The sequence below is a fragment of the Dipodomys merriami genome, unplaced genomic scaffold (genome assembly GCF_024711535.1).
Source record: "Dipodomys merriami isolate MVZ:Mamm:240054 unplaced genomic scaffold, mDipMer1.0.p SCAF_7, whole genome shotgun sequence".
In the NCBI taxonomy this organism is placed as follows: domain Eukaryota; kingdom Metazoa; phylum Chordata; class Mammalia; order Rodentia; family Heteromyidae; genus Dipodomys; species Dipodomys merriami.
This window is the reverse complement of record NW_027206290.1, coordinates 67,095,904-67,109,882: the sequence shown is the minus strand read 5'-3', so window position 1 is coordinate 67,109,882 and position 13,979 is coordinate 67,095,904. Positions and strand designations below refer to the sequence as shown.

The window sequence follows — 13,979 nt, the reverse complement described above, 5'->3', positions numbered from 1 at the left end:
ATAGGTCAGACCAGGAAATGCTTATTAGTTGTTGATTACAGGTCTGTCTCTGATAGCAGCGGCCAGACAACAGAAAGCCCATCTCTAGGAGATGTGAGACAATCCTATTACTCTTTGCCAAATACTCAATTTCCCAATCTCCCTTGAAGTAGGAGGAGCATATGACTCAGTTCTGACCAACAAAATTAAAAGGGAGAGATGCTGACACGATTATGGGAAAGCTTTTACTTGCCTGATAAAGTGATGCAAACCAATCCCTTCACAAGATGGCAACCACCTTGTGGCAAGGAGGAAGCAAGCTAGTATGGGAGAGTAAGCCTATCTAGGTCCACAATGAATCAACTTCTTTGACACCTACACCCAGACTTTTCCCCCAAGGAGAGGAAAAATGAACCACTAAGATACTATAAATCAGGGCTGGGAAGATGGCTCAGTGGTAGAGTGCTTGCCTCACATGCATGAGGCCCTGAGTTTGATTCCTCAGCATCACATAAACAGAAAAAGTTGGAAGTGGCACTGTGGCTCAAGTGGTAGAGCACTAGCCTTGAGCTAAAGAGCTAAGAGACAATGTCCAGGCCTAGAGTTCAAGCTCTACAATCAACAACAACAACAAAGATACTGTAAATCAGGGATGGGAATGTGGCTTAGTGGTAGAGTGCTTGTCTAGCATGCATGAAGCCCTGGGTTCAATTCCTCAGTGCCACATAAACAGAAAAAAAGCCGGAAGTGGTGTTGTGGCTCAAGTGGTAGACCGCTAACCTTGAGTACAGAGAGGCTCAGGGACAGAACCCAGACCCTGAATTCAAGCCCCAGGACCAGAAAAAACAAAAAAAAAAGATTCTGTAAATCAAGTTGTGTTTCCTACAGCAAAACACATTATTGATTGTGTGGCTTTGAGGACAGAAGCAATTCTGGAAAAGGACAACTCACTGCTATGCACCACACTTATCAGATCCATTTTGTTACTAATTGCAAACCCATTCTGTCCTTTTATACCTTCTTCCCTCAACAATATGCCAGTCACTGTAAAGTGGCTTAGATAAGTTCAGGCTGTATCTAGTCCTGCCAAAGAGAAAGCCCCATTGGGTAGAAATATAGAACAGTTATTCTACACACACACACACACACACACACACAATATAGAACAGTTATTCTACACACACACACACACACACACACACACACACACACACACACACACACACCAGCTTGGGGGAAGTGCACAGGAGCTTGGGAAATGTTTACTCCAGCTTTGCCCTCTCCACTGCTACACCTTACCTCCTGCACCTGCAAAGACACAATCAGGCCACAGAATGCCATTCAAGAGGCTTTCTCCAGTTTATTTCTTTGGGAAAAGAAAACGAAAAGTCTTTCCATCACATATGGTAGATATATATATATATATATTATATATATTTATATATAATTTATTTTGTGGTTGGACATCCCAAAGCTGAGTCTGTTCATATTTTTATTTATTTATTTTCCTACTAATGCCTTCTTTTCTCCCAGTCCCTGTGGCCCAGGCCCAGGTTCTGGGGCAGGTGCAATGAGGAGTGGGGTAGAATAGGCAGTGGTTGCCAGGATAGCCTCCCATCCAGCTCAGGAACCTGATGAGGACCACCCAGAAGGGGCTGTGCAGAGGGTTGGAGGCCATGAAAGGGGCACTCCTGTTTTTGTGGGGGTTGCACAGCTCATTAAACAGTCACCAGTCATGGGAGGAGGCTGGTCAGGGGCTGGGGGACTTGCTCACAGTAGTTGCCAACTCTCTCCACTCTGCCCCCCAAACTCAATCTTGGGGGTGGAAGAGAGAGTGAAAAAGAGAAATACAAGGACTGAGGGCCAAGCCTCCTCCAATTTTTATTGCTGGTGAATTAGAAATTTACTTTCTTAGAAGGGAAATGGGAAATTCCCTTCCTATCTTGGGGAGATAGACTCTGAGAAGGACCCCAGAGAAGGAAGTGACATTGGCTGCTCCAACCCCTACTGATGGCCATCCCAGGCCTCCCTGGGCAAATACTGAGCCAACTCAGAGCTTGGCAAGGAACCAAGAGGTCAGTGTTCCTCTCAGGCCAGCCTTGTTCTTCAAGGGCAATCACATCCTACCTGCTCTGGCCCTTCCCCAAAACAAGGGCCTCGGGCTCAGATTTGAGCCAGTAGAACTGGGAAGTGGGCAGTGCACCAAAGGTCAAGCAGAATTTCCTACTAGAAGAAAGGTGAGACTTTGAGGAAAAGGCAGCCTGGGAAGATGATGTTCTGAGCGTGAAAGCAGGAGGCTGGGGGGGAGTGAGTGAAGGAAGACACAGGAAGACATCACAGACACTCATCTGACCTCAGAAACTGGGCAAGGGTAGTGCCTGAGAGGCAGGTTGCACTTAATAGCTGTAGTTAGAGCTGGACAGTGGCCCTGGGTGTGGGGTTAGCCAAGCAGTGAGGGGGAGGGAGGGCTATTGCCCTGCAGAATTCTGGCCAGAAGGGTAAGGGTAGAGCTAAGAAGCCTCCTCCTTTCCTTAAGAACTGGAGGGCAGATCTGTCCTAGGTACTGAACTTCCAGCCCCAACCCTTCTCTCCCCTAACACACACATAGAGACATACACTCAGGACCAGGCCAGGCTCTGATGCCTGAGCCCAAGAGACCTTGGGGGGAGGGGCTGGGCAGGTAGCCCTCTCAACCACAGGCAGGCCATCTGCTCCCTCTTGTCCTGCCAATCTGCCCCCAGGGAGGGGAAAACCAACCACATGAAGGAGAGAGACTGGGAGCCCAGGATCTGTCAGCATCAGCAGACCCGTGCAGGCCCCCTCAGGCTGCACAGCCTAGGAGTACAGAAACTGGACACAAGGTGGCCAACGGCAGCATCCCAGACCCCCCTAGAAGGGCTGGGGCATCTCCTGGCACTACAGGCCTGCTGCCTCCATCTCCAACAAGGGGCTTCCCAGAAAGGGAGCACACTCCCTGCTGCCTGGGCCCTCAAACCCATGCACTCTGATTCCCCCATGCCCTCCTTGGGAGGAGGGGTCCACGTGGCTGCCCATGAGGGCAGTGCTAAAGCTGGGGGGGGGGGCGGGAGGAGCCTGGTCACAGCTGCTTTGAGAACCTCTTTGGTCTGGGGATATGGGGGACATGGGGAAGGGAAATGGAGGGAAAGGGATACTAGGACCTCAGGCCTTCCAACGGGGTATTTGTCAGAAGGCCATGAGCCTAGGTGAAGGATCAGATTTCTGTGGACTCGATGCGCTCAAGCCGAGAGGGGGTCCAGGCCTTCTTCTCCTCCCCATGCTGGGGGGTAGGTGTGCTTGCACCCCCTGAGGCTCCACGTTCCCGCAGCCGCCGCTCCAGCTGCTGGTTGCGCTGATACATCTCCACGTAACTCAGCTGTAACTGCTTCTGGTACTCGATCACTTTCTCCTTCTCCTCCAGCCACACACGTCGTTCCTCTGCAAAGCTGGCACCCTGGCGCTCCCGGGCCCTCCGTTCAGCTGCCAGCTCGGCCTGCAGCCGCCCCACCTCCCTCCGCAGGGCCCGTGTCCCGTTCTCCCCACCAGCATCTACCTCCCCATCCACAGAAACTAAGGAGGCAGCAGCCGTCACCCCAGCCTGTCGACGCATCTTGGCCTCATCACTCTCACAGGTGGCCAGGGCTTCCTGTGGCTCAGCCAGGTCTACAGGGGTGAGCGCCGGTTTGAGGCAGGCAGGGGGCAGCTCTCCCTCACTCAGCTCCAGGCTGGCCTGTTTGCTGCCGAAGGAGTCCCTCAGGCTGAGCAGCTGCTCCTCCTTCTCCCTCAGCGAGGCTCGGCCTTCCCGCAGCTGTGAGCGGAGCCCCACGATCTCACTCAGCTTCTGTGACACGTCAGCCTGTGAGTCCTTCAGCTGTTGCTTCAGGAGGGAAATCTCACCAGCCTTCTGACACACCTGGGCAGGGAAAGGTAGGAAGAGAAACCAGGGTAAAGACAAAGCTCTGCTCAACCCTCAATCCAGCTCAAGCACCAGGGGCACCCAGCTTCCCTGCCAGCCTCAGTCCACTTCAGACAGACAGGGATGACACACCGGGCAACCTGCAGGGCTCAGGACGGACATGGCTGATCTCACAGAATCAGACACTCAATTGATTTGGTTCCCTTACTCCTTTCACTCCTCCCGTGACAGTTCTGGTCTACTGCTATGGGGTTTTCTAGAGGAACAGAAGGAAGGGGAGATGGAGAAGGCTCAAACCCCCTGCCCGCACCTCCCACTTAGTTTCCTCCATCCGGGGCAAGAAGTCGGCCTGCTCCTTCTGACAGGCGGCCACCTTGTCCTCTAGCTCTTCCCGTTGCCGCATCAGCCGGGCCGCCTCCTCCTGCAACTGCTTCTTGTCCTGCTGCAGCCGCAGCACTTGCAACTGTAGGCCCTGCTGGGCACGCTGGGCACGGCGGGCCACCTGCTGCAGCTTCCCACTGCATCCCTGTCGCAGCTCGGCCAGCTCACGCTCCCACGCCTTCTGCCGCTCTTCTAGCACTTGGGCCACAGCAGCCTCACTCTGCTCCAAGCTGCGTCGAAGAGCTGCCACCTCCTGCTCCTTCTCCCACAGCCTCTCCTCCAGCTCCTGGATCAGTGCACTGGGCGAGGGTGGTGAGCAAGCTGCAAATGGTAGGCCTCCACCTCCGCCCTCCCCAGACCCCAGGTGGCCTGACCGCCCCATGGATGATGATGACCCGCTCTTGCTGGAGGCCCGCCCACTGTCAGACGTGCCCAGGTCCTGGTAGCCTGACCCCCCACCGCTGCTGCCACTACCGTAGCTGGCAGTGCCAATGCGGTTGATGTGGCTGGTGGAAGCACTGAGGGGGGCCAGGTGCTGGCTGTAGTTGGAACTATAGGTGGGCAGGCTTGTGAGTGAGTTCCGGCCTGAGTCTGAGAGACCACCTCCACTCCCCCCGGCTGGGGTCATGGTCCGAGACTTGTCCAGTCCTCCCTTGAGGCCACCTGGGGCCTGTCGTCCCTCAGGGGTCCCATTGGTCTGTGGGGGACACAAGTTCTGCATGGAATGGAAATTCTTGGGTACAACAGGCTTGAAGGCTGATGGCCGAACTAGTGGCTCTGAGCACTGTGTAAAAGCAAGAGAAGGGGGAGTAGACATCAGAAGAAGACCTTAGCTTGGCCCCAGCCTCTTCTCTTTGGTCTTGTCCAAGCACCACCTTCTATTCCTACTAGATCTCCACCCAGAGGCTCCTCATGGCTGTCCTCACTTTAGCTCTCTCCTAAGCCAGATCTCTCTGCCTTGGATCCAACAGCAACACTTAGGGCCCCACTCCTCAGCCCCCCAGCCCAGCCCCCAAGAAGGCCCACCTCACCCTTCTCTCTGTGCTATCTCCCCCCCTGGCACGATGCTGTGAGGCTCCCAGCCTCTGGTGACTGACCTGGTCTAACTTGCCCGAGGTTGCTAGGAGCTTAGGTGGGTGGTTGGGCTCACGATACTGTGGTGGGGCCTTGTCACTACCACTGCTGCTGCTGCCGCCGCTGCTGCCCACCACATTGCCGCAGACATCTGTGTGATCACTGCCCCGCAGCTCGCCATTGAGGTAGAGGGAGTTGGCGAGAACTTTGTCTTCTGAGGGGTAGCGGCTGGGCCTCTCCCTGCTGGCCCCGCCACCACTCCCTCGGGGGCCAGGAAAACTGCCCTGGCTGCCCCCACCCCCTGTGCGGGTGCCCACGCTCTTCATGGGGAACTCCTGGGCATGGGCCACCCCGCTGCCCACACTGCCCATGGCCAGGCGGGGATCTGGAGGGCCAAGCTCAGAAGGCCGTGGGGCAAAGGCCAGGAGGGGGTCCCGCCCTGGGTCGGCACGCACAGGCAGTGTCTCCAGCTTCGCCATGACTAAGCCAGGGGGGCACTGTGGGCACAGGTGGGAAAGCAGAGAGATCAGACCCCATTCCCAGTGCCAAGCCACCCCCAGGCATTCAGCCCCTACCCCACTCTGCCCTTCAGTGTCCCCTTGCCTACAATGGGTACAAGATCTCGGGGCCATCCAAGGTGAAGGAATAGGCTGAAGAGTGGTAATGTGGGCTGCCTGATACCCCAGGATGCCATGCACAAACCCTCCCATCTGGGCACAGTTCAGTACTCCACTCCTCAACCATCCCATCCATCATGAGCCTCTGCCTCAGGAACCCTCTCTCTTGCAATTCCCAGAATTTAGGGGCTCTTTAGGTCTGGGCCTCTATATCCTAACCTCAGGACTGGGGAGATGTGGTGGGAAGAGGAGAGCAGTATAGGAATCAGATAGAGAACCTCACAAGTTAAAGGGGAGACGTAACAACCCTATCCAAATATTGACGTGGGGTCCTTCCCAGCCCCCTTTAACCTAAGGTGTTGCAGTCAGGGGCAGGGGTGGAAGCTCACTACCGGCGCAGGCTTCCGTCCTTGCCTTTCCAAGGGGGGTGGGGGGCCGATGGGTCCTCAAGCCTGGGACCCTCCGAGGCCCGGTCTGGAGGGGCCGAGTGGTTCGCTCTCACAGTCGGGGCTCGGCCCGAACCAGCGGCGCGACTTCGGACGAGCTGACCGAGTCATCCTGGACTGCAGTTTTCTCCTCTGCGAAATGGGAGAAACAAGAACCTACCTCGCCCAGCTGCCGCGCGCCAGGCGCCGGGAGGCGGCGAGCGCGCGCGGAACCGGGGTCTCGGGGTGGGCTGGGCGGAGCCGCGGCTGCGGCGCAAGCCGGGGTCTGGCGCGGGCGCAGCGGTGAGCATGCGGACCCACGCACCCGGGCCGCGGCGGGCAGCGGAGTGACAAGAGAACCCTCTCGGAAGTCTTCCCAACTGGGCTGCACGGGGCCAGCCCGAGGGAGGGACCCCCGCCCCGAGATCCGTACCACGTAGTGGTCCCCCCGGCAGGCGGAGGTTGGAGGAGGCCCGGGGTCCGCAGCGCCCGCCAGCAGCGGGAGCCGCCCTCCCCACCAGCGTTGCCCACAGGTGGGTGGGGCCTCAGCACCCACCAGCCCCCTGAGGATCCCGCCCCGCCACGCTAGGAATGCACTGCCACCAGGAAGACTTCCTGGATTGCCCCTCCCCCTTCCCTGTGGACCTTGACCCCTGCTCAGTTCACGGTAAAGTCCCCAGAGTCAGTTCTGGTGTGTGTGTGTCCCCTCTCCCAAAGCCACCCTACAGAAAGGGCGGGGAGGGGGTGGGGAGGAGAGCTGGGCCTCAAGTTACCTGGGCTCCCAGAAGCCCCACTTCCCGGTTCTTTTGTTTCAGGTCCTCACCTGCCTCAGAAATCTGCATAATCCAGCTGAAATGGGAGGGGGGGGAGTGCACTAAGCAGTGCCAGCTGCTGGCTACATGCTTAGATGCATGTGTCAGAAATCAGAGGGGTCACCCTTCAGAACTGTAACACCCAATCCCAGCAGAAACCAGGAAGGGAGCCCCTCCCTTTCTCTAAGGTGAGGGGCCCTGGTGGCACTACCTCAAATGCTCTAAACTACACTACACTCATGCCTAGTTCACATGCTGTGTCCTTCCTATCAGACTCCAGACCAAGGGAGCTTGCCCTTCAGTGTCTTCTGATCATGCCAATAATAACAGCCCTAGATGGTGGGAAAGTTTACCAGTAAGTTGATCTATAACCTTGTAGAATTCCATTCTCTCAGCTGTCCTCAAAGGTGTGGAGAAAGGCAGGTTGCCACCCTCCCCCCTTGGGCCAGTTCAGCTGGAACTAGGCTGGGGCATGAGAGGCAGCTAGAGCACAACTGAAGTGCAGAGCAGACAGGTGCACCACGCTGACAGAGCTGTCTCATTAAATTTTGTGCTCCAGGGGCTGGGAAGGTGGCTCAGTGGTAGAGCGCTTGCCTTGCATGCATGAGGCCCTGGGTTCGATTACTCAGCACCACATAAGCAAAAGAAAAAAAGCCGGAAGTGGCACTGTGGCTCAAGTGGTAGAGCACTATCCTTGAGCTGAAGAGCTGAGGGACAGCGCCCAGGCCCAGAGTTCAGGCCCCACAACCGGACCCAAAAAAAAAAAATTTTTTTTTGTGCTCCAGGCCTCTCTTGCCTCTCTCTAGACCCTGCTCTACCTCCACCAGTCAGCATACTCACAACTACTTGCTACCTTTCAACCTTGAAACTTCTTCCTACCCTAAAATGCCCCCTTTCTCTTACCATCCCTGAGTGTTTCCTCAGGGATACAAAAAGAGGTGGGGAGGCTGGGACTAGAAGGATGGAAGCTGAATGGTCTGAGGTCTGGCACCCGTGGGAAGGCCTGGGCAGAGTTTGGGAAAGAGGAACTGGCAAAAACCTCATACAGCCAGGGTTCAAGTGGAGGGGACTTGGTAGGAGTCTGGGCTGGGGTCCCAGGGTGGTGTGACACCCTTAACATGACAAGGGAAGATTGCTTAGGAGAAACAGGTGATTTTGAGAAGAACAAAAATACCTCTCACGCACTGGGTGGAGAGACTGGGATGTCAGCATCCAAGGGTGGTGTGGGTGGGCCCAGCATTGAGCTAGGGTGGCAGAGTCCCAGAAGTCTAGGAGGCAGTGTGGGAACAGGAAAAAGGCCAGAAGAAGCTGATCAAGAAGGGGAGGGCTTCAAGAATGTGGGGGCAAGGCACACCTGTAGTCCCAGCTATTCAGGAAGATCATTTGAGCCCAGGAGTTCAATGCACTCTGGGCAACATGGTAAGACTCTTATCTTTAAAAAAAAAAAAAAAAAAGTGGGGGCAGCTCTCAGTGTTAACAAAAAAGAGCATTGAAGAGTGTGCCCTGGATTTGGCAGCTAAAGACATCATTGGTGTCTACTTCAGAAAAGTGGTGCATAGGGGTGGAAGGGTGCAAAGAGAAGATGCAACAGAGTTCCCTGCTAAAAGAGGCCAGAGAATGCTGTCACTTAAGGAGGTTTGGGATCCAAGGGCTTTAAAAATATATATTTTGGTCAGTCGTGGGGCTTGAACTCTGGGTCTAGGCGCTGTCCCTGAGCTCTTTAGTTCAAGGTGAGTGCTCTACCACTTGACCCACAGCGCCACTTCCAGTTTTCTGGTGGTTAATTATAGATAAGAGTCTCATGGACTTTCCTGTCCAGACTGGCTTTGAACTGTGATCCTCAGATCTCAGCCTCCTGAGTGGCTAGGATTGGGGTTGGGGGTTTAGCTCAGCGGAAGAGCACCTGCCTGGCGAGTGCAAGGCCCTGAGTTTGGTCCTCAGCTCTGGATAAAAAAAAAAAAAAAGGCAACTGAATAGCTAGGATTACAGGTGTGAGCCACTGGCACCCAGCAAAAAAAATTTTTTAAATTAAATATTAAATATGGCAAAAACTTGAGTATGCTGATATGCCAAAGGCAAGGATTATTTAATCCTAGGCAGACCTAGGCAAGGGCCTACCAAGGGGGCTGTACCAGGCTTAGGTGTAAAGAACCTGAGAAATGATTTTTTGTTGTTATTGTTGTCGGTTGTGGAGCCTGAACTCTGGGCCTGGGCGTTGTCTCTCAGCTCTTCAGCTCAAGGCTAGCACTCTACCTCTTGAGCCACAGCGCCACTTCTGGCTTTTTCTGCTTATGTGGTGTTGAGGAATCTAACCAAGGGCCTCTGGCATGCAAGGCAAGCATTCTATCACTGAGCCACCTTCCCAGCCCTCAGAAATGATCTTGATCATGAATGATGGGGATAATGTCTGGGGAGATGTAAACATAATGTGCAATACAAACAGACAGCATCACCTACTCTTAAGATCCAGGAAAGGAGAATTGGGCCATAGGTTGGAAGATGGTCTTATGCTTCTCTGCCCTACAGTCTTGCATGAAAACAAGGTCCCAGGACCTGAGCTTCAGTTTCTTTGTGCTCTGAGAAATTCACTCCCTGGAGCCTTGCTCCCCAAAGAACTTTTTGCCTTAATTTTAACATATCATGGTCAACCCTTTGTAAACATACCCTATCTTTTGCCTCTTCCAAGCTTGGGCTGCTGCAACTTTTCCTCAATAACCCTGGCACAGAGCTGGAAGGACAAGGAGGAGGATACATTTCCCTGACAAATGGGAACTGAGCAGAAAGGAAGGACTGAAGTTCCTCTGTGGGCCAAGATCCTGAGGTGGTCCAGTCTCACGACATCACACTGGGATAGCAGCCTTTTGCCTGATTATCCCTGTTCCATCAACTGTCAGTGCTGGTGACATTACATACAGCAGTTAGCAGCCATAAAAAAAGATCAAATGGAGACCCCATGGGGGTGGGGGTGGGTCACACATGCAAGTCCCTCCAACCCACAGTGACCACCCTGCCTAGCAACACTTGAGATCTCAAGCCCCCAAGCCCAACCCATTCCACATCCTGAAGGTCTTAGCATGGTCCCTGTCAATACCCTTGCTGGGGTCTCCTCACTGGCTTTCTCCACCCCCTCCCCAAGGTGCAGCTAGGGACTCTTTCTAAAGGGCAAAGCCAATTTTGTCCCTGCTGTAGCCAAATCTTTCCATAAGCAGTGTTAAGCACAGGGAATGTAGTTCTGGTGGCATCAGCTCCAAGTGTAAATCGCAGCTCGACTGATCACCTTATACAGGTGATTTCACCTCAGATTCTCACACTTACCTTGCAGGAATTTTAAGAAGTAAGTGTATCATGGGTAAAATATCTGGTAATTCTCTTGCCCCCCCCCCAAAAAAGAGCCTGCAGCAGAGGACCCACAGCTTGTCCTGTGCCCATCCTGCATTTCTCTCCTGATCTGAGCCTCTCTTCCACACACCACCTCTTCTCAGCTTTCTGCCCATCCTAATCCTTCTGGCACCAGTCCAAATGCTGTCTCTTGGGATAGCATCCCTGATACCCCAGGGGTCTTGGAGCACTTGGCTCAAGGATACCCTAGGGTTATTTCACTGAGACCTTCCCAAGGCTGGCCTGTGGGTACTCTTGGGGAACGAATGATATCTTAGGGGGTCTTTAGACTCTGACATGAAGAAAATTCAGGGCAAATGCACATGGGAATGTTAGGAACTGTGCAAATAGGCAATTAATCCGAACAGGAATCAGGAAGGGCTTCCAGGTAGAAGGACTGAGAAGGAAAGGGATTCAGGGGGCACTATTGGGCCTTTTGGGGTGCAGAGATCTCCAGAACTTCTTGGTTGGGATGTATGAGGGAAGATCCATCTTCCCTTGGAGGTATGAGCAACCGAAGGGGAAGAGACCCTATCCTCCTCCATCCCAGCTCTGATGAAGCCGGTTTTCAGGACTGAGGGAGCCGACAGCGCACCCCTCTCACATCTTAGCACACACATACATACATACACACACACGCACACGCACACGCGAGCCTCAGCTGTGCGGGGGGTGGGGGGAGGAGGGCTCGCCATTCACCATCAGCCCACAGCGCAGAGCGCCAATAGAGAGAGACCCCGGCCACAAGCCATTAGCAGAGGTGCCAGGGGGTCTCCAGGGTGGGGGAAATCCCGCCCGCACCTCTTCGGGCTCCCGGACAACGCGCGTGGCCCCGGGGGGCGGGGCGCGGAGGGAAGAGGTGACATAATCTGGGCCGCACCCCCTCCGGCCGCCAGCTCCCCCTGGCCGGGCGAAGCATCCATGACATCATCAGCCTCATCTCCTCTCCCCTCCCCCCGGGACCCTAGCAGCGGGACGCGCCCCCTCCCCAGCTACGGGTCCAGCCAGACGCGTCGCGCAGTGCAGCGGACACGGAGGCGGGTCAGAGCCGGGAGGGGCGCCGCGGTGGGCCAGCCCCACTTACTCGCTGTCTCGGGGTCCTGCGCAGGGTCTCCGACGTGGACTCCACCGGCTCGGCTCTCTGGCGCAGTCCGAAGCCCGCCCGGCGGGGCGCGCGGCGCGGGCCCGGCTCCGCTCTGCGCCCCTCCCGCTCCCCGCCCGGGTCCCGCCCACCAGCGGCTGCGGCAAACGCGGGCCCGCCCTCAGGCCACGCCTCCCGGAGCCGCCAATCCCCGTGCTGGGGCGGGGCTCCTTAACCCCGTAGTCGCTGCACGCGAGTTGACACTTGGGACCCCCACTGTCTCGCCCGCTCGGAGGCGCCAAAATTCCGCTGAGTTCCTCGGCTGCCAGCTTTTTCTCGCCCTACCAAGCGCTCTGGGCTCAGCCCCCAGTCTCTCTCTCTCTCTCTCTCAAATCCAGCAAGACCGCGCCTACCCTGACTCCCCCGACCCCCCATCGTTTTTAGGCAATAGGGAAATGAGCGCTTTGGCTTGAGGAAGGGGATCCCGAGTCAGCCCCGAGCCCTATTCTTTGGGATGTGCTCTTCCGGACGAAGCCTTCCAGTGGACCGCCTTTGAGACCCTGAGACTCTGCAAGGTCCGGGCGGATTGAGCTGGTGCAGCTGGATCTGATCGAACTCCACTAGGAAAGATCCGTCGGCGCGCGAGGGTCCCTGGCACGCTCGTGGGAGGCGTGGAGGGCCAGTAAAACTTGCTGCTGCCGAAGGCTGTCAAGGAGGCGCGCCGAGGAAATAAGACACTTATTACTCCAGAAGGGTTGGCGTGCCTTCATTCTGCGCGGTGGGCCTGGTGTCAGCCCCCACGTTGCATCCCAGAGTGAGAGGAAGCAAGGTGGGGACTTGTTTTTCACCCGTAGCGCCGGCCTGCCGCAGTTACTGCGCGGGGTGGGGAGAGGAAGTGCCCCGAGGCTCGGGAAGACGGACCCGAGGAAGTAGCTGGCCTTGGACTACAGCCTTAGCCTCCTTTAGGGTGGGGAAACAAACCACGCCGGAGGCTCTGCGTCAGTAAAAAGCCTGGAGGCACCAGGGTCTAGCCTAAAGACCGCAGCACCTTCATTCTGGCTAAGATTTTAGTTCATTCTTCCTGCTGTGACGGCTGATGTACTTTTATGTCTTACTGTTTTCTGACGTTCTCCACATTTGCTTTTATATTCTAGTGATTCCTAAAACAGAAAGCCTTTTTTATTGGGGGGGGCGGTGTCGGTTGTGCGGCTTGAACTCAGGACCTGGGCACTGTCCCTGAGTCTCTTTGTGGTCAAGGCTAGTCCTCTACCACTTGAAGCACAGTCACAGTGCTGTTTTGTTTTGTTTTGTCGGTTGTGGGGCCTAGTGAACTCTGGGCCTGGGCGCTGTCCCTCAGCTCTTCAGCTCAAGGCTACCACTTGAGCCAAAACGCCACTTCTGGCTTTTTCTGCTTATGTCGTGCTGAGGAATCGAATCCAGGGCCTCATGCATGCAAGGCAAGCGCTCTACCACTGAGCCACCTTCCCAGTCCCTACTTCTATTTTGAGTGGCTAACTGGAGAGTCTCAGGGGGATTTTTCTGCCCGGCCTGGCTTCGAACTGCGATCATCAGATTTCAGCCTCCAGAGAAGCTAGGATTACAGGCGTGACCCACTGGTGCCTGGCAGTAAGCTATTTTTAGGTCTAATGGTTGCCTTTAGATTAAGTAAGGCAAGCAGGCAAGCGCTGATGGCTCACACCACTAATCCTAGCTACTCAGGAGGCTGAGATTTAAAGATTGAGGTTCCAAATCATCTCTGGCAGCAAAGTCTGTGAGTTTCTCATTTCCAATTAATCACCAAAAAGCCAGAAGTAGAGCTGTGACTCAGTGGTAGAGCACTAGGCTTGAGTACAAAAGCTCAGGGATAGCTCCCAGGCCCTGAGTTATATATGCACTCTCTCGTACACACTCTCTCTCTATATATATATAATATATATAATATTATATATACATTATAGTTTATTGCACGTCAATGACCTAATTTTTTATGTTCTTTTATGTAATGAGAAACTTTTTTGTGTGTGCTGAAGTTTGAATTTTTGCTTGTTAGGCCAGCACTCTTTTCTACCTAAAGCATGCCCCCAGCCTCAAGTGACACATAATTATATTTGTGGGGTTATTATACGACATTTAACATATCTTTTGTCCTCAGACCCACTTACATTCGTCTACTTGGACTACGATGATAGACTCAGTTTTTTTTTTTTCTTTTGTCAGTCACAGGGCTTAAACTTGAGGCCTGAGTGCTGTCCCTGAGCTCTTTTGCTCAAGGCTAACACACTCTACCACTTTGAGCCA

At 54.7% G+C, this 13,979-nt stretch overlaps 1 protein-coding gene across 6 annotated transcripts; it reads right to left on the bottom strand.

Moving 5' to 3' along the window:
* Positions 1 to 1,314: 1,314 nt before the first annotated feature.
* Lzts3 (leucine zipper tumor suppressor family member 3) lies at positions 1,315 to 11,809 on the bottom strand. 6 transcript variants are annotated; one of them, XM_070006885.1, is made up of 6 exons: positions 11,685 to 11,808; positions 9,887 to 9,950; positions 6,400 to 6,563; positions 5,392 to 5,865; positions 4,224 to 5,078; positions 1,315 to 3,910 (listed from the first exon to the last, which is right to left on the bottom strand). In XM_070006885.1, the coding sequence occupies exons 4-6, from the start codon at positions 5,845 to 5,847 to the stop codon at positions 3,212 to 3,214; spliced, it is 2,010 nt and encodes a 669-aa protein (XP_069862986.1). In that variant the 5' UTR covers positions 5,848 to 5,865; positions 6,400 to 6,563; positions 9,887 to 9,950; positions 11,685 to 11,808; the 3' UTR covers positions 1,315 to 3,211. The 6 variants fall into 6 exon arrangements, with proteins under 6 accessions (XP_069862986.1, XP_069862985.1, XP_069862988.1 ...); XM_070006884.1 differs by lacking the exon at positions 9,887 to 9,950 and adding an exon at positions 7,184 to 7,259; XM_070006887.1 differs by lacking the exon at positions 9,887 to 9,950 and having other exon boundaries at positions 4,287 to 5,078; positions 11,685 to 11,809.
* Between the last annotated feature and the right edge of the window lie 2,170 nt (positions 11,810 to 13,979).